At 40.3% G+C, this 18,806-nt stretch overlaps 1 protein-coding gene across 1 annotated transcript in view; it reads left to right on the plus strand.

The window, feature by feature from the left end:
* AMMECR1 (AMMECR nuclear protein 1) overlaps positions 1 to 18,806 on the plus strand; it is a 117,079-nt gene that overhangs the window by 50,011 nt on the left and 48,262 nt on the right. Inside the window, exon 3 of the mRNA XM_063141865.1 lies at positions 9,345 to 9,455. Within this exon, the coding sequence (XP_062997935.1) occupies positions 9,345 to 9,455 (111 nt within the window). The remainder of the gene's footprint in view (positions 1 to 9,344; positions 9,456 to 18,806) is intronic.

An 18,806-nucleotide genomic window follows, 5' to 3' on the forward strand; every position in this document is an offset into this window, starting at 1 on the left:
TAATAATAATAATAATAGGAAGAAGAAGAAGAAGAAGAAGAAGAAGTAGTAGTAGTAGTGGTAGTAGTAGTAGTAGTAGTAGTAGTCCTGGCCTCTTATAGTATTGGGGATGCCTAATACTGCTGGACAATCTTATTGCAAGGACGTAACACAGGAATCGATAATTTTGAGGACCAATTAATACAACTAATAATGACTACTGACACTGTAGATTGACCTAAAATGGTGGGCGCAACTGTCAGGGCTCCTAGCGCAAGAACTGCTAGGATATGGGTTAGAGATTTCAGAGGACTCAGGAGCTCATCTGACTGGTTTGTGGTTAACATGTGGAAAACTTAACCTCAAAAGGGTTAACGGTGTCGTCTGCTAGCGTTCCACATACTGTTAGCGGTAACCACAGCTAAATATGGTTAAGCTAACCGCAAAGCCCTGAGTGTCGTCTGAACGGGGCCATTGAGAGAGAGAGAGAGAGATGTGTCCTTCTTTCTACTTTTACTATTGTAACAGAATATAATTTGCCATATAGCTGCCCCTCTGAATTAGCGGTAACATTGATGAAAGGCGTATTAATTTAATTCAGCCCGCGTACACTGGAGCCAAAGCACCGGAGCAGTGTGCAAGACTCCAGCAATTGTTGGTTTTGCTTACATTCGTCTTGCAAAAGGGAGATTACATTTTAATCCTCTGTTAAACTTTTAAACAGCTTTTTCGGTGCTGGAGTCAGATGTTTTAAGTGTGTGCAGTTCAGTTTTTTCATAGTCCTGTGTTAATAAGTTTTCCTCTTGACTGTGTTTTTGGAAGAAGCCCAGTAAGTGTACTATAAATAGATAGATCAGTTTATTGTCAATTCTGCTCAGTTTAAATGCTTTGGACTCTTTGAATAATGTCTGAAAGAATGTGCTCTGTGGAGAATCACATGTTGTTTTTTCACAACCACAAAAGAGGAATTGCTAGTGTCCATGGTAGTAACTTTTCACCTTTTGTGCGAGAGAAGCAAAGACATGGTGGACTTGTTTGGCCATGCCTAAAAACATTTGTATCTAGTACATTTTTGGAGGTATCTGTTGAGGAGTTCTGTGAAATGATACTTCAAGAGCTTCAGAAGCCTAGTTTAGACATCATGTCAAAGCATGGTTTGGTAGTCTGGCTTTGTAAATTCCTTTGCTTCCTTTCTCCACTTCCTGGTTTATAGTAACCATAGTTTTCTGTGGCAGCCAAAATAGGTGAAGCAGGGTTATTGGCAATCATGATTTTCCTCTAAACCTGGAACATACTGCAACCCACTTCAAACTGTAGTTTCTAATTATGGTTTGCAGGCAGAGGCTGGGCTGATGCAACATGCTAACCCATCCAATGTGGGTTGTTGTTCAACCGTGGGTTATTGTGCTGTCTGAATGCAGCACTTTCCTCACAGGTCAGGTTATTGTGTTGTCTGAATGCAGCACATTTTCTACAGGATTACTTGTTAACTATGCAGTGGCGCCGTTCAGACAACACGTTAAACTATGCATCCTAACCACAAAATGGTTAATGGAATGCATTATTATTATTATTATTATTATTATTATTATTATTATTATTATTATTTATATAGTACCAACGATATACTTGGTGCTGTACAAAATATACAAATAAAACAGCAATACCTGCCTAGAGGCTTACAATCTAAAATCACATTAAAACATATGAAGGGGGAAAGGGGTTCATGTATTCCATTAGCCATTTTGTGGTTTAGCAGCATGGTTTAGTGTGTTGTCTGAATGAGGCCATTGTGGCTTGTTAGCCATCCTGGAGAACTCAACAACAAGCCATGGGTTTGCAAGGTGTCTTGTTCGAGAAAAATAAACCACACGGCATGATTAACAAGCTACCCTGTGGAAAACATGCTGCTTTCAGGCAATAACCCATCCTGTGGAAAACTCTTTGCATTCTGGTACCTATATAAAAATGATAAACTAACTGGAAGGCATTTCTAGACGCCAGCCCATAATCTATTGTGCTTGAACCAAATAAATTTGAGAAGGTAAATTCAAACAACACATTAACCCACCCTGTGGAAAAAGCACTGCATTCAGACAACACGATAACCCATGGTGGGTTAGCTTGTTGTGTGAACCGAGCAGTGAGTGGTAAATATAGATTGCCTCATTTTGATACCATGGCATATTATGGTTACCCTAATCTAGATGGTCAGTGGCGGGGACACAGAAAGCCTTGGATATGGGGCGTTATAGAAGTGAAATTAATAATAATAAACCCTGCAATACATTTTCTGATGGCTAAGGTGTGGTTTGGTTATCTGAACTAGGTGACTTGAGTAACAGAAAAGGACGAGGAATGAAATATTCAAGTAATTTTGTGCACACGTGTGTTTTGATTGAGAGAGCTCTTACCCTTCCCTTTCAAAGGTTTGTTACTTTAGGGTGGCCTTTATTCCTTCCCTGTGCCCTGGCAGTGATGTTCATGATCATGATGATGTATGAATCGCCTTTTGACCCAAATAGTCTCCCCAGAGAGACTTACAAATAAAATGTGCAACCATTTCAGAACATATAAAAATGTATGAAACGTCAAAGCAATTTGAAAACTTTAAAAATAGTTTAAAACGTTAAAAACAGCACCAACAGCAGGCATTGAGTGCAGGAGAGAATTTTAAAAACAGTGTGGAGAATCCTTGGATTGTTTAGCAAAGTGGAAGCGGTTCAGTAGTCAGGAGTTAGCATGCTTGCTTGCTCCTGATAACCTACAAACAACCCATGGTTAACAAATATGGGTTGTTTAATCGTCCGAACTTGGTCACTGTCTTTCAAAAGCTTTGCACTTCAAAGCAAAAGCTGAGATTCTTGATTGTGCTAGAATATAAGTTGGGAACCGGCTTTCATACAGATATAGATTCTTCATTGTCTGGGAAGATGTCTACGTTTTTTGTGATTAGTCAGTTCATGTAGATAAGCAAAATCTATTAATGTATGCCCCCCACCCCCCAAAAAATGTTTGCATTATTGAATGTGCACAGCACATTGTCCCCTGCACAAAAGGATGGTTCAGGCACTTGCTGGTTTGGGAGCCTGCATCATTTGCTCGTGTGATTGCTAGCTGACTACTGACAGGTCTGGATTGTTTGCTTTTGTGATTGCTGGCTGACTGCTAAAATAGCTTGCACTTCCTTGCTTTTTAGAGTACCTTTAGTAACATTGTATAAAAGTAGGTCACTGGTACAGTTTATGGAATTTGTCGTAAAACATTAACGAGGGGAGTGCTTACAGTGGTATTAACTCTACCGAAATAAAGTGCTTAATCATGAGACAGCGATTGGAGGATCTGGAACTTCTCAGTAGCTTTTGACTTCTCAGTAGTTCTCTTTCCTTGTTTGCCTTCAGCTTTTACAAAGCAACTGGAGGACAATGCTCCCTGCCAAGAAGTATTCCATACTCTCGAAAATATTCCTGCTAAAAAGTATTCCATAATACTTTTTTTTCAGCCTGAGGGGCGATTTCTATTTCAGAGAAGCTCTCAGGAGCTGCACTTCAAAGCTGAATGGGGTGGGTCCATAAATGCCCCAAATACCAGCCTATTGTATCTTAAAGCTTAGGAGAGCCATTTCAACCTTTTAGACAAGTCATTGCGGAAAGGTGTCCCTGAAGTGAGAAAGTTTGGAAACCGCTGCTGTAATGTATTAGAACACTACATGTTTCAAGTTGGGGACATAAAATGGCTCCAGGGACATACACAGCCATTTGAAGGAATGTCGCATTATCTTGGGGTGGTCTGGTTTCCCAAGACATGATTTACCTGAGATATAGCGATCTTTGGTATAATTGGTGTGTTTTACATCCAGCTTCTTAGTAACTACCCAAGCTACTGATTGTCCAAGCCACTTAGTGGCTGTTTTAAAAAAACCCAAAATATTAAATTTCATTGGCTTCCAATTCACCTCAGAGTCCAATATAAACTTCTGTTGACCTACAAAGCTTTTCACAGTCTAGCTCCTTCCTATCTTTCCTCTCTCATCTCACACTATTGCCCCGCTCGTGCTCTTCGCTCCTCAGATGCCATGTTTCTTACCTGCCCAAGGGTCTCTACTTCTCTTGCTCGGCTTTGTCCATTTTCTTCCGCTGCCCCTTATGCCTGGAACACTCTTCCAGAACATTTGCGAACTACAAGTTCAGCCACAGTTTTTAAAGCTCAGCTAAAAACTTTTCTCTTTTCTAAAGCTTTTAGAACTTGATTTTGATCTTACTTTTATACTGTTTGTTTTACTCTCCCCTGTGCCTGTTTGGTGCATTCCCTTCCCCTTCTTATTGTTTTATTATGATTCTATTAGAATGTAAGCCTATGCGGCAGGGTTTTGCTATTTTATTGTTTTACTCTGTACAGCACCATGTGCACTGATGGTGATAAATAAATAAATAAATAAATAATATATATATTTTTGATGACACCAAGTAGGAGGAAATAGAGCTATAGGACTAGATTTGATTTGAGATAATTTATTTATTTATTTTATTACATTTCTATACCATCCAATAGCCAAAGCTCTCCGGGTGGTTCGGAAATAACACATAATAAAACATAATATAAAACCAGCAGGTGAAGATACAAATTTAAACTAATATTCAAATTAAGTCAATATATGCACAAATACAGACTCTGTATACATGAAACCATTATGCAAGACAGTTCATTTACATCAAGAACATTTTTCTCTGTTGTTCTCATGATTGACAGCCCAATTGCTCTATGTCTGCCTGCCAGCCAGTCACTACAGCAAAATAGCTGCCATCTCTTAGCTCCCTGTTTCTTTATACTAAAGGTGGCCTATCCTGACCTTTAAAAACATCCCTTCTTAAATGATCAGTGTTTAGGGATTATGGTCAGATAGTTAACATAGAGTTAAGGCTATTGTTACAGATTCCCTTGACTTAACTGCTCTAGGAAAGACATGTGATGCATGAATGGAAAGGTAAATAGAGCATGCTCCATACTTAGTCGTGGGGGTAGTTTCAGACACATGAATACTTACAGGGAGTTCAAGCACTGAAGAACATACGCATTAGTCTTGGTAGAATTGCAGTGTAATTCAGAGTGCATTTACCAGCAAACCTCTTCTGTTTGTTTAAAGAAAGGAAACAGTGATCCACAGCATCCTTTTAAAATAAACGTCTGAAGACATGAGAGCCAGGCTTCCATCAAGACATTTGCCAGCTCACCATTTGCATGCCCGTTTCTTTTTCTTAATAACCTGGCAAGATTCCCCCACCCTTCTCCAAAAATCCAGAGAAGGGCGGAGGAATTTCTCAGCTCTTGCAGTCACTTTGGAAAAGAACAGGAAACAGCAACACATCTCGCTGCGTTCTGAGCTTTTAACACACCAGGGACAACCCAACGCTTGGCTTGGAGCAGGGGTGTAGGGCAGAGTGTTGTCCCCACAACAGCATTCAAGGCCAGCTGTCGTTTGTGGGCCCTTAACTGGAGCTTTAAGTTATGCTGAAGTTCATGACGGAAACCATTAGAAGGTTCTAGTTGGCTCTCAAAGGCATTCCAGAGCTTTGGGCCATTTTTCAAAGTTTTGTCTCAGCCTGGGAAACTTTATTGCGACGGGGATTCTATTAATACTTGCACTGCTAGTGTTGTCTGTGTTAAAGGGTTTTCCGTGCCTAACGTCCTGGCGTGGATTTACAAGACTGATTTTTGCCTTGTGCTTAACTCTGCTCAGGAATGGTGTGCTCACAAAGAAGAGATGGGCGTCGTAATGAGTGGCCTTTGCTCTACTCAAATTTCTAAAGCAAGGCCCTCTGCCAACCATGGCTTTGAGTCAAAATAGTGGGAGCATTTCCTTTTGATGCAGACTTGAATGGATAAACCTGAACATTTTCCTGCCTCCCTTGTAGAAAATGGGAGACATCAGACTTAGGGTATTTCTGAACACTGTTGAAGTGTATTAAATTGTTTAGCTTATTAGCATTAGCCCAATATTGTAACATCTAAGATCAGTAAGTGGCAGGATGGGTGAGAAAACCTTTAATTGGCGTACAAGGTGACAAGTGCCTTCAAGCTCTTTTTATGGGCCTCCCAGAGGGGCATCTGATTGGCCAATGAAGGAAACAGCATGCTGAACTAATTGGGCCACTGGTCTGATCCAGCAGGGCTACTCTAATGTCCCCCTGATGGCATTAGATTTTTCAGGATCACCTCCACATTTTGTCCATTTGCTCCTTCAATGTGTGTTCAGAGGAGGGCAACCAGGATGATCAGGGGTCTGGGGAAAAAAAGCCCTGTGAGGAGAGACTGAAAGAACTGGGCCTGTTTAGCCTGGAGAAGAGAAGATTGAGGGGAGACATGATAGCACTCTTCACATACTTAAAAGGTTGTCACACAGAGGAGGGACAGGATCTCTTCTCACTCCTCCCAGAGTGCAAGACACGGAATAATGGGTTCAAGTTACAGGAAGCCAGATCCCGGCTGGACATCAGGAAAAACTTCCTGACTGTTAGAGCAGTATGACAATGGAACCAGTTACCTAGGGAAGTTGTGGGCTCTCCCACACTAGAGGCATTCAAGAAGCAGCTGGACAACCATCTGTCCGGGATGCTTTGAGGTAGATTCCTGCATTGAGCAGAGGGTTAGACTCGATGGCCTTATAGGCCCCTTCCAACTCTACTATTCTATGATTCTACGATTCCCTAAGACTTTGTTGCATCCTGCAGACGGGCTGAGGATTCTTGCCAAACAGGAGAGGTTCCAAACAGTTTTACCATTCGTACTACAGCAGCTGTAGTATGTCATGATGCCATCACATGTCAACTTTGATGGGGTTGCATTCAGCATGTTGGGAAAATTCTGCAGCCTTCTCTTTTCTTCAGGGAGAAACACTCTGGTTTTCATTTGAGTTTGCAGTTCGCCAGTTGTCTCCACCTGTGGAGAGTTAGTAAATGTGTGTGAATCATTGATGAAATTGATGAACATCAAGAGAGAGTATTGGTTGAAATGTGATGTGAAAAGCATAGATTTTCTTCTCTCCAGAACAGTCTTTTATTTATTTACATCTGCGTTTTTGTTATTAACACTTTTTAAAGATGTGTTGAGTGTGTACACTAACAAACCCATTTCCCCTTTCCTTCAATCCCCCTTTATCTCCCCCACAAAATAAAAATAAGAAAAACAAGCATATGTATCAAATACATACATCATACCAATTATTCCTAAGTAACAGCTAAAATTCCTGCAAATGATCAACTGTCAAAAGAAGCACAAAAATATAATTAAAATACATTATTATTACTAAAAAGTTCTCAGTAAAATTAGTAGCACACAGAATAGAACATAAAACAATAACTTCTCAAAAGCAGCGCTAAAATCAACCTTGTTGTTTGTTCAAAGCCTGGGCAAGTAAAATAGTTTTAACCTGCTACAGAGTAAATAATAGCTTACATTTGGGGAGAGAGTGTTCCCACAATTAGGGAGCCCCCATAGAAAGATCCCTCTGTCTGGTCACTACCCACCTGACCTCCAAATGCAGGGTCAGCTGGAGAAATGGTTCCAGAGATCTTAATTGCTTGGCAGGTTCCTGCAATTCAGTATATCATAAGTGGGTGAAAGTACATTCATTTGCCTGTTTTCCCTTGACTATAACATGACCCCATGTTTTATTTAGTTGTCTGTTCTATTTGTAGCTTGGCCCTAGTCATTGCCTCCCATCTAATCTGAGCATGGTTGCCAATTTTTGTTTTTGAGCGACAAGGATTTTTTAACAAGTTTAAATTTGTTACACTGCCAGCCATCTACTAGCTGAAATTCCATTTCATGGCTATGTGCTTTTTGAGAAAGCTTCACTTGCCAAGGTTCGGACTTGCCATCAAAGTCACAGGAGCATTGTTGGGAATGGGAATATGAGACGCTGATCTCCTTCTTACCAGTGCATTGGCTGTTGCACATGTAGATCATCAGCGTTTGGGTGGAATTTGGGTGAGATGGTCTTAGGTAGATGGAGCTACCGTATTTCTTCGATTCTAAGACACACTTTTCCCCCCATATAAACATCTCTAAAAACGGGGTGCATCTTAGAATCGCGGGTGCGTTTATTATTTCTTAGAATCAAAGCTTTTTTTCTGTTGGTGGTACTGAAATTAGTGTGTGTCTTACAATCGATGGTGTCTTACAATCAAAGAAATACGGTAGTGGTGAAGCTTTGAGTGGTACTGCTTTTATGGAGCATAAAATGTTGAATGTTGACTATAAGTAGAAGAAGACAGCAGGCTGCTAAAATGGATTTATGAGACGAGAAGCTGAGGGAACTCAACAAGTAGCAGAATTGACATTGCCAGGTGCTAACTGAATCTAAAGAGCGGTACTGGTTCTGCAAGCTATATAAGGCCTGAGCTTGTTGCAATAAGCTCAGATTAACGGCTTGAGGCCAGGTTATCTGAAGGAACACCTCCTCCCATATGTACCTGCCTGGACCCTAAGGTCATCCTCAGGGGTCCTTCTCCGCGAGCCCCTGCCAAAGGAAGTGAGGCAGGTGGCTACCAGGAGGAGGGCCTTCTCTGCTGTGGCACCCCGGCTGTGGAACGAGCTCCCTAAGGAGGTTCGCTTGGCACCTACATTATATGCTTTTTAGACGCCAGGTGAAGACCTTTTTATTCTCCCAGCATTTTAACAGTCTATAAATAAATTTTAACTTGGTGTTTTAAATTTGTAAAAGTTGAGCTTTTATATTGTATTTTATATTATGGTTTTATACTGTTGTTTTATACTTTGAATAGTCTTAATTTTTGTGAACCACCCAGAGAGCTCCGGCTATTGGGCAGTATAGAAATGTAATAAATAAATAAATAAATATTTGGTCAGGGTTGGCAGGTATGTCAAGGCCCCATAAATCTCGTTTGGGGCATCCTGTTGCCGCCCTTAAGAAAGAAAGATGGAGAGAGGTGTAGAATAGAGGCTACGATACCACTTTTTTTTTTAAAAAAAAGTCAGTGGTCCCAAACATTTGAAACTGTTGTTTGCTCATCAAGACAAATGCAGAAATAGTCTTCTCTACAGTCAGGTGCAGTGAAACATCTCTTGCCATCCTAGTGGTGTTTTTTAGGAAGTTGGGAGACGTGTTCATAAGGGAATTCGCTATCCTTGTTGCCACTAACCTTTTCGGGGGCAGTACTGTGTTCTTTACACCTGTATTCTCAGCAGTATGTGCAATGAACCTTGAGGCATATTTATAGGAATGCAGCTAACCGTATTTCACAGGCTCAGTTTTGATTCTCAAGTATGAAGCGTGTGACTCAATTCGATCACTGTCAGAAATCCTCTCATCTTCTCCTTCTTTCCCCCCCCTTCCCCTAAAATAGCCCGCTTTTCGTAACGTGGAAGATTGGTCGAGACAAACGATTGCGAGGATGCATAGGTACCTTTTCTGCCATGAACCTGCATTCAGGACTCAGGGAGTACACGCTTACTAGGTAAGATTTTGTTTCTCTGTTCTCTTAACTTGGTACATGTAGGTGATCATTTATCTCTGTTACGCTATTAAACTGGTCAGACTGAATTTTTTAGATGTTCTCAACTCTTGATGAGAAACAAGTCACAGGCTTGTTGCCCCAAAACCTTGTCAGTAGGTCTTTTTTGGGTAGCCTAAAATACTCTGTGACTTATTTATAGCGGACCTCTCTCATAGCATTTCCCCCCCCCCCCAAAGGACAGACAACTTCAGAGTTTTATTTATTTTTTAACTTGAGGCCAGAACACGAGGGGAAAACGTCTGTGTGTTTGTGTGTGTCTAAATTTTGGATGGGCGTGTTCAAAATTCTAAAACAGCAGGTATTCTCACCTCTTCTCCAGCAGGTGCTTCCAATCAACTGCAATTAATTTAATCTTACACATTTCCATTACATGTTATTCTTCAGCCACACCTTGTTCTTGAGTGGGAAGCTGTTGGACTAGGGAGGTAAGTTGTAAGAACCCTTCACTTCTCTGGCACTGATGTCACCTGTAAATCACAGCTAGACTGAATCGTCTTAGTGTTTTTCCTCCGGTCTCTTTTTAGTGAGTGGTCAAGCAATACATAATGATAAAGTAAGGGCATTAGTAGCTGGCTTTGTATTTAGTCTCTGTTTCTATATATTGTTTTCTGAAGAATGGATGCACTAGATCAGAGGTGGCTACCTTCTCTGTGTGTGTGGCCTCTTCAGACACTAGGGGCTAGAATCAAATTCTGCCTCACAAGTCCTGCTTGCTGGAGACAGTCGGCCACATTGGTGTCAATCGCAGAATTGCTTTTAAATTTAAATTATACCAGTGGGACGTGTGTAAAATGTTGCAGTGTAGCTCCAACGCCTAAGAGGAGTGCTTCAGTTCATCCAGCTTGGAACGGGAGCCCTTGGGGGGCTGGGAGAAGGGGGATAGATGCCTTCCCCCAGCCCTGGAGGCCTTCCCCTGTTGTGCTGAACGCTAGCAGGCGATATGTGAATCTCTGCCTGAGTCCTTGGAGAGCCTCTGCCTATCAGAATAGAGAATGCTGTGTTAGATGGGCCAATAGTGTGGTCTGGTATAATGCATATTCCTATGTTCTTTTAGACTGCAAGTCTCCAACGTGAGCTTTTTGTAGCTATGGAGTAAGGGTAGAGTGGGAGGGAATGGTTATTCTTTGAGGAGGGGATATATACTTATTTTTCTCTACCTGAAACATTCGTATATTGCACAAGGAAGCAAGTTTGTTTGTTTTTAATGTCATGATTCCCATCCCTCAACCGCGGTCCATCTCTTCCCACTAGGATACTTACCCTAACCAGTTAGGGGCTTGAACAGGTCAGTTTCATCTTCACTTACCCACCTCCCTGTTTCATTCCCCCTTTTCCCTCTCAACTGACACCTCACTCTGTACAGCCTGAAAGCTCACGTGCTTGTCAGGTTGTTTGGGGGTTTGATTGCTTTTGTCAACTTACAAACTTGTCTACTTTTGTGTACTCAGTGGTCCCACTCCCTTATTTCTGGGTGGCCCTGCCTCTCTTCCAAATTGATAGCAAGCTCAGGTTGTTCAGCTGAGTACCTATGAAAGGGAATGGTGGTAGGTATGATTCATAACTTCTGTAAGCTGCTATAGGGCAGGGTATTATGACATATGAAACAATGCAAGGGGATAATCGGTCTCTTTTGTGCATGCACCACTTTTGAAAACTATTTTCGTCTCCTTACAAGTGAATCTTGGGCTGTAATGTTTAATGACACCTTGATTAACATTTGGGAGCTCTGCTGGGATAAAGAAATACTGGATCTAAAAAAATTAAAATAAACTTTAAAGTATTTTTTTTAATATAAGGATAGCACCTGAACATTTTATTCTGGTGCTTTGGAATCTTAAATGCGTCTCAGGGCTGGCATCTGTAGCTCCTTAGAGTCAGAAATATTTTTTTTCCAATCTGAGTGAAGGATATGCATCTTCTGTGAAGTTGGGGGTGGGGAAACGTTTTTATTATTAATACCTCCATATTCCTTCTATTAATACTTGGTATCACAACACGGGATGCTTATCTGCTCATTTGAGTATACAGGTTAATGAAACTCCATCCTTAAAACTGGTTTTTCTGCTTTAGGTTTGTCATTGTAGACAAACCATTGTCAATGTCATTGTAGACATTGGTTAGATGCCTTCTGCCCTGTAGTCAAAGTGGTTCATAAGATGTATTTTGCAAGCCGGATTAGTGCAGTTGCTGAGGACAAATTAAAGTCTCTCGTCCAGGACAGGGTAGGGAATGGGAAATATCCTCCAGTCTGACTAATGGGTTCAGTGTACTTCCAGTATCTGAGACAGTAAGCCTATATTCAACAATTGGTTGTGGGGAACATGGGTGAGAGGGTGCTGTTACAGTAGTGTCCTGCTTGTGGGTTCCTGGTCGACAGCTGGTTGGCCACTCTAGATGGATTCTTGGTCAGATCCAACAGGGATTCTTATGTTCTCATCTGTTTGAGCTTATTTGCTGTAACACTGTATTCCCCCAAGACCCAAACCTTTAGAAGACAAGGTAAATAAGATCAAGGCAGTAAGTACAGCATAAGAACTGTCGTGCTGAATGAGACCAAAAGTCTGACAGTAGCAAACGGGTTCTTCCTGTTTCCACTGTCAAGAATCTACTTTGAGCTTTTATATTGTATTTTATATTATGGTTTTATACTGTTGTTTTATACTTTGAATGGTTTTAATTTTTGTGAACCGCCCAGAGAGCTCCGGCTATTGGGCGGTATAGAAATTAAATAAATAAATAAAATTCCAGTAGTGGCTGGTTGTGAAACCTTGCAAAATGTAGAACAAGATTCATGTCATCATGATTCCGTACTAGTTGCCCTCAGCATTTGGCAATTGGACAGTAATGGGTAACAGTCACTCATAAGACCTTTCCTCTGTGAATTGGTCTAACCTATTTTAAAGCTCCCTGTGCTAATTTTCACCCCACCATCTCGTGGCAGTAGGTTTCATCTGCAGCCTTATTTAAGCGTTGCATGAAAATACCTTTCCGTTTTGTTCTGAGCCTGCTGCAGTCCGCTTCACTGTTATCTCAGCATTATGAACATAAGAGCCCTACTGGGTCAGACCAAAGCCTGTGTAGGCCAGCTTTCTGTTTCCAAGTGAACCCCACAACCAGTACATAAGTTCAAGATCACACACACACCCTGCCCCTCTCGTGTTCTTCAGCAACTGGGATTCAGAGGCATACTGCGCCTGAAACAGGAGGTAATCTGCAGTTGTCATGACTAGTACACATTGATAGCCATATCACCCAACTTCTAGCGTTTAGAAAAATAAAACAGATTCTTCTGGTTTCAGCCTGTCAGTGTGGTTGCCCCTTATGAGAACTGTGGTGTGGAGTTCCTGCCACACAAATGTGGTTTTACAGCAGCGATAAAGTGGCAGTCGTAACATCTGAGATCAGCCCAAGTTTCTTCAGAAGCCTTTCTTGAGGGCCTTTACTGTTCTGCATGCTTATTTGTACTCTCAAGGAATTGTAAAAAAAAAAAACTTAATTCAGCCTTCCCCAGCCTGCCTGGTGCCTTCCAGATGTTTGTAATACAACTCCCATAATTCAACACATCTTTTTTTAATACCTTAAAGTAAGTGTGTGTGTGTGTGTGTGTGTGTGTGTGTGTGTGTGTGCATACACACAGTCTTCCTTTATCCCAGAAGAGTTAAAGCTTGGCTGGCTGGCAGATGTTCTGATCCAGCATGGCTCTTCTTATGGTCTTGCGTTTACACAGCACATAGTTAAACTGTGGGATTCCCTACCACAAGACGTAGTAGCGGCCACCAATTTGGATGGCTTTAAAAAAGGGCATTGGACAAATTCATGGAGGATATGGCTGCAAATGGCTACAAGTCCTGATGGCAATATGCTACTTCCAGTATCAGAGGCAGTACATCAATTGCTGAGGAACACGGGTGGGAGGGTGCTGTTGCACTCAAGTCCTGGTTGTGGGTTTCCTGTGGGCAGCTGGTTGGCCACCGTGGGATTTCAGGGCAGTGTACAGATACAGTATAACATACTTACCCTATTTCTTCGATTCTAAGACACACTTTTTTTCCTATATAAACATCTCTCAAAATGGGATGCTTCTTAGAATCGCGGGTGTGTCTTAGGGTGTTTTTTTTCTGTTGGTGGTACTGAAATTAGTGTGCGTCTTACAATTGATGGCGTCTTACAATCGAAGAAATACGGTACATCCTAGCGGCACACTCCTATGATTTTTACCCCCCGTTCTATGTTTAGTAGGGCTTACTCCCAGGTAAACATGTATGGGATTAGAGTGGACTGTAACCTGATGCACATCGACTCAGAAGTTCAATGAGCCTTACTCCCTGGTGAGTGTGCATAGGATTGCAACTTTAGTATTTTTTTTTGGTTTATCTCAAATCCTCTGTGATAACAATATTCCTAGAAACTATACTCCTAGAAACTATACTCAATAGAACATAGGGAGAACAATAAGGGGCATATATTTTTTATTATTATTTGATTTCATGTTTATTCTGTCCTTCCTCCAAGACTTTCAGTGCAGTACACATGGCTTCTCCCCCCCCCCCCCCCGACACACGTATATACACATTTGAGTGACACAGCAACCCTTCTCTTTTCTCCCAGGCATTTAGCAATATGTAATTAGCCTGAGTTTGTTTTTGTGGTTTAAAATTGTATGTTTTTGAGATTTTTAAATTTGTGTATATTGTTTTTAAGTGTTTTTATCCTATGTAAACCGCCCAGAGAGCCTCGGCTATGGGGCGGTATACAAATGTAAGAAATAATAATAATAATAATAATAATAATAATAATAATAATAATAATAATAATAATAGATGCATTCTTGGTCTGATCCAGCAGGGCTCTACTTACATTGTGAGTTGCAGTCCAACGCATCTTGAGGGCACCAGGTTGGGGAAGGCTGTGTTAGTTTGTCAAGGCTCCCATTTGGAAACCCATGCAGATTATTTCTCAGCAAAGCTTCAACAGTTCTAGCCTTAACAACACTTTCCCCCAGCTTATTTGCGACAGGCCTGTAATCTCCCGGACCTCATTTGTAAGAACAAGTATTACATTGGCTACCTTCCAATCCTCCAATACGGAAACTGACTTTAAAAATTGGCAATTATTTATAGGTCTTCAATCTCACATTTGAGTTCTTTATCTCTCTTGATGATCCCAGCTGGTCTTAGCAACTTGTTATCTCTTAATTTGTCGCTTATATCTAAAACTTCATGCTTTGTTACTTCTCTCTGGCACACGTCTTCAGTTATTCACCCCTGAGTCATTTTTCTTAGGGTATATGTTAACATCCCTGTGATGTGAAGACTGATTAATTCAATTTATCTGCCGTTTCCCTGTCATCCTTCAGTGCTCCTTTTACCCTTGTTTTCATCTTACAGTCTGCCTGGTTTCTTAATTCTGACGTATTCAAACTCTTGTTATTTATTCTTTCTGTTTTTAGTAGTTTGCTTTTACTCAGTAGATGAAACAATGAAAATTTTTGTTGATTGATTGGTGGGGGGAAATTTTAGAATCAAGAGAGCTGGAATTAAGGGGAATGTTAGTTCACTTCTTTTGCAGTCCAAAGAAAAGGGGTAGTATTAAAAAGATGAAAGCATACAAGGAGGTAGACTTTTAAAAGATGCTGCTTTTGGAGAGAAATTCTGTTTTATCAAAGTTCTCTCCAAAAGCCGCTGTAAGAGCAGTTGCCACAAAGGAGGAGTAATAATACCTGAAACATGCCGAGTTTTTCTGCACACTGTTTGGTCGTGTTCACACATGACAGTAAACAATAACATAGGGTCATGTGCACAAGCAGGAATGAGCCTATGCACCACACACACACCCATGTGACTGGGAGGAGGAATAAACGAGGGTTACGTTTCTCTTTTTGCCATTACTTGCGAACCAGGAATTGTGGTTTAAAATAAACTCTAGTTTGCTAAACAAACCACAAAAGCAATCCAAGGTTTAAAATTGGTTTGTTTAGCAACTGACCAGGGTTTATTTCAAACCACAGTTCCTGGTTCACACTTGACAAGCCAAGGATCTGCTAAAAAGAACCATAATTGTGGTTTATTCCTTCTTCCATTGACAGGGGAGACGGGCGATATGCTCGTGCACGTAACCCTAAATTATGGTTTACTATTACATGCAAACTTGCATAACTTTCAAGATTTGACTTTTTTCTTTCTTTTTTCTTTTTTAAAGAGGCTGCTGGTTCTGGTATTTTTCATTAAATAGAAAATATTAAAGACGTCTTTTCCTTCTAACAACAATAACAATGAGTGATAGTTTTTTTTAATATATATATATATATATATATATATATATATATATATATCTCAGACCCCTTTTAGTGTCCTCAAAATCATTTGTATTAAAATGTTAACAATATGGAAATGTAAGCAATGAAAAACCTTGCAATTTAAAACCAGATGGTAAATCAGCTTTTAAAAAAAAAATGTTTAGGTGGCCTTTCTGTAGCCCTGGCTGGCTGCTATTTGACTGTGTTGGTATTCATTTTAGGAAAATGTTTTGAACATAGGAATGCATGAATCTGTCAATTTTTGTTTCTCTTAGTTTCTCATATTTCTAGTCTTAAATCCATTCTATCCTATTTCCACATCAATTTGCAATTTTTAAATAGAGCCTGCACAAGGATTTGTTCTGCTAATTAATGCAAAAAATATGCATTTTTGCAGGCAACTTTCCCCGATTTAATGCATTTTTGTATGTTATTTTACTAATATACACATTTTTGTTCACACTTTTCCCTAGCATACTCATTTTTGTATGGATTTTTTTTTTAATGTTGAACTACATAGCAATGCTGCTATCTTTCCGGCGCCAGGTTAAGACTTTCCTCTTTGCCCAGGCATATGGCGGCACATCTTAATCACCCACATGTTTAGTTTTTTTAACGGTTTTTAATGCTTTATGTGTGTATGTTCTGTGTTTTAGAATTTTAAATTTTGTATACTCGTTTTTATCTTAATTTTAGAATTTCTGTAAACCGCCCAGAGAGCCCTGGCTATGGGAGCGGTATATAAGTGCAATAAAATAAATAAATAAATACATGGGTAAATTTGGAGAAGTGTAAATACCGAAGAGTAACTGCATTTCAATTTGCTTATCAGTTCAGGGGGTGTGAATTAGGTAGCTTCTCATTAAAATGTGAACCAAATAAATGTCTTCCCCCATTCCTAATTAAACATTATTGATGGAAATGAACAAGGAGGCTCAAAAGTTAACTGCTTCATGCCCCCTTGATTTCTTTATTTTTTCAAGATTGTTAGGATGGTGTGGGTGTGGGTGTGGGTGTGTGAGAGAGAGAGGATAATCGTAGATATATTTTAAAAATATTTCTAACTACATCCCAAATACAGGATTTTACAAAGCTACCCAAACTCTGAGTTACATGAACTATTTAAATTGTTAATTATTTTTAGTAGGGATGCTAAACAATAAAAATATTGTTTTATATTATAAGTTGAGTGAACTGGGCACACTTAAAATTCCTTGCTAATGGATGTCTCATTGTGGGACCTCATGCATGCAGGAAACAAGACCAATCATAAACATATATAAATCTCTTGCTTTTCTACAGTCACATGTAGGAAGTGAAATACAATTTAAAATACAATTAAAACTGCAGCCATTCAAGAATATCCAGAAATGGTTGCCAGCAGCACTCCTTAAATCCCATTAACACAAATCCCAGGTAGCCTGGCAAAAGAGAAAAGTTTTTACTGTCTTTCTAAAAGGCCACTGATCTTCCTTGAGAACAATGCAAACAACAGGTCTCCACCAAAAAATGCCCTTTCTTAGTGTAGGTCAGCCATTTTTCATATGGTGGTGACACCAAAAAAGAAGGGCTTTGCTTATTTCATAATTTTATTTTCTAGGGAATGGGAAAGGAACATGTTGGGGAAAGCACTAATTCAGTACTTCTTCACACAACACATAGTTAAATTATGGAACTCACTACCACAAGTAGTGATGGCCACTAATTTGGATGGCTTTAAAAGGGGGTTGGATAAATGCCTGGAGGAGAAGGCTATCAATGGCTACTAGTCCTGATGGTTGTGTGCTATCTCCAGTATCCAAGGTAGTAAGCCTGTGTGTACCAGTTGTTGGGGAACAAGGGTGGGAAGGAGCTGGTGCACCGTGTCCTGCTGTGTTGGTCCCTGGTTGACAGCTAGTTAGCCACTGTGTGAACTTCGTGCTGGACTAGATGGACACTTGGTCTGATCCAGCAGGGCACTACTTACGTTCTTAGATATCCCAGGCTGCTTAGGTCTTTGAGGTATCACACTTGTGAATTGAACAAATTACAAATATTGTTGGATTTCATAGGCATATGTATTTTGCTTCTCATTTGTTAATGGACTCAGAGGTAGTAACAGTGGTATGTCTCTTAGTAGAACTTTAGAAAAGGGCTTTAGGAAAGGATCAACTTCTCTGTTACAGTGTTTTTTGGGGGAGGGGAGAAACACCTTGACAATAGGCTAACATGTAATGCATAACTAGCCAGTTGCAAGTGACATTTCTCCCCAAAGCTAATTTCCATTTGACTTTATACGTGACACAGAGGCCTATCTTCGGCCATATTTTCCCAGCCACAAGTTAGCCCAGTACAGCATTGATGTTCTGAGCAAAACGACTGTGTATCAAGGGGAAAGTAGTTTTTGAACTGAGCCATGCAAAAGAAAATGCATTACATCAGAACCTATTATTATTATTATTATTATTATTATTATTATTATTATTATTATTGGAGGAGGGGGCATTAGGGTTGTGACAGGATGTTATTTGACTATCCTCTATAATTTTGAGCAGTTGTAAAACATTCCACATAAGGGGTTCAGTTATTTAAAATACTGTTCAAATGACCCAGCCTCACATCTTTACTGAATGTGTGAGTGGCTAACAAGATTTCACCTGCGCATTCGCCCAAAGTATGAAAGGTCCCTATGGACGTAATCTGTACGTATGACTCCTTCTGTATGTGTCCTTGCTTTGAATGGGTGTGACTGGTGGGTGCGTTGGCATTTTGGCTGTGACCAACAGACACGATCCTGTGCTCTCCTAACACATTTGGTGAATTAGGGGTGGGGGCTGAGGGTCTTTTGAATATCCCTGTGGACGTCACTATTCACAAACATTTTTCAAAGAAAAGGGCAGACATTGCTGCCAGATGGCATGGAGCCACAATTCTTTACTGAAGACCTGACCTGTGCAGTGTTTAATTTTTTTCTTCATGCACATAAAATTAAGGGACTTTGCTCATAAAATGAATTG

This window comes from Elgaria multicarinata, chromosome 15, assembly GCF_023053635.1.
Source record: "Elgaria multicarinata webbii isolate HBS135686 ecotype San Diego chromosome 15, rElgMul1.1.pri, whole genome shotgun sequence".
Lineage (NCBI taxonomy): Eukaryota > Metazoa > Chordata > Lepidosauria > Squamata > Anguidae > Elgaria > Elgaria multicarinata.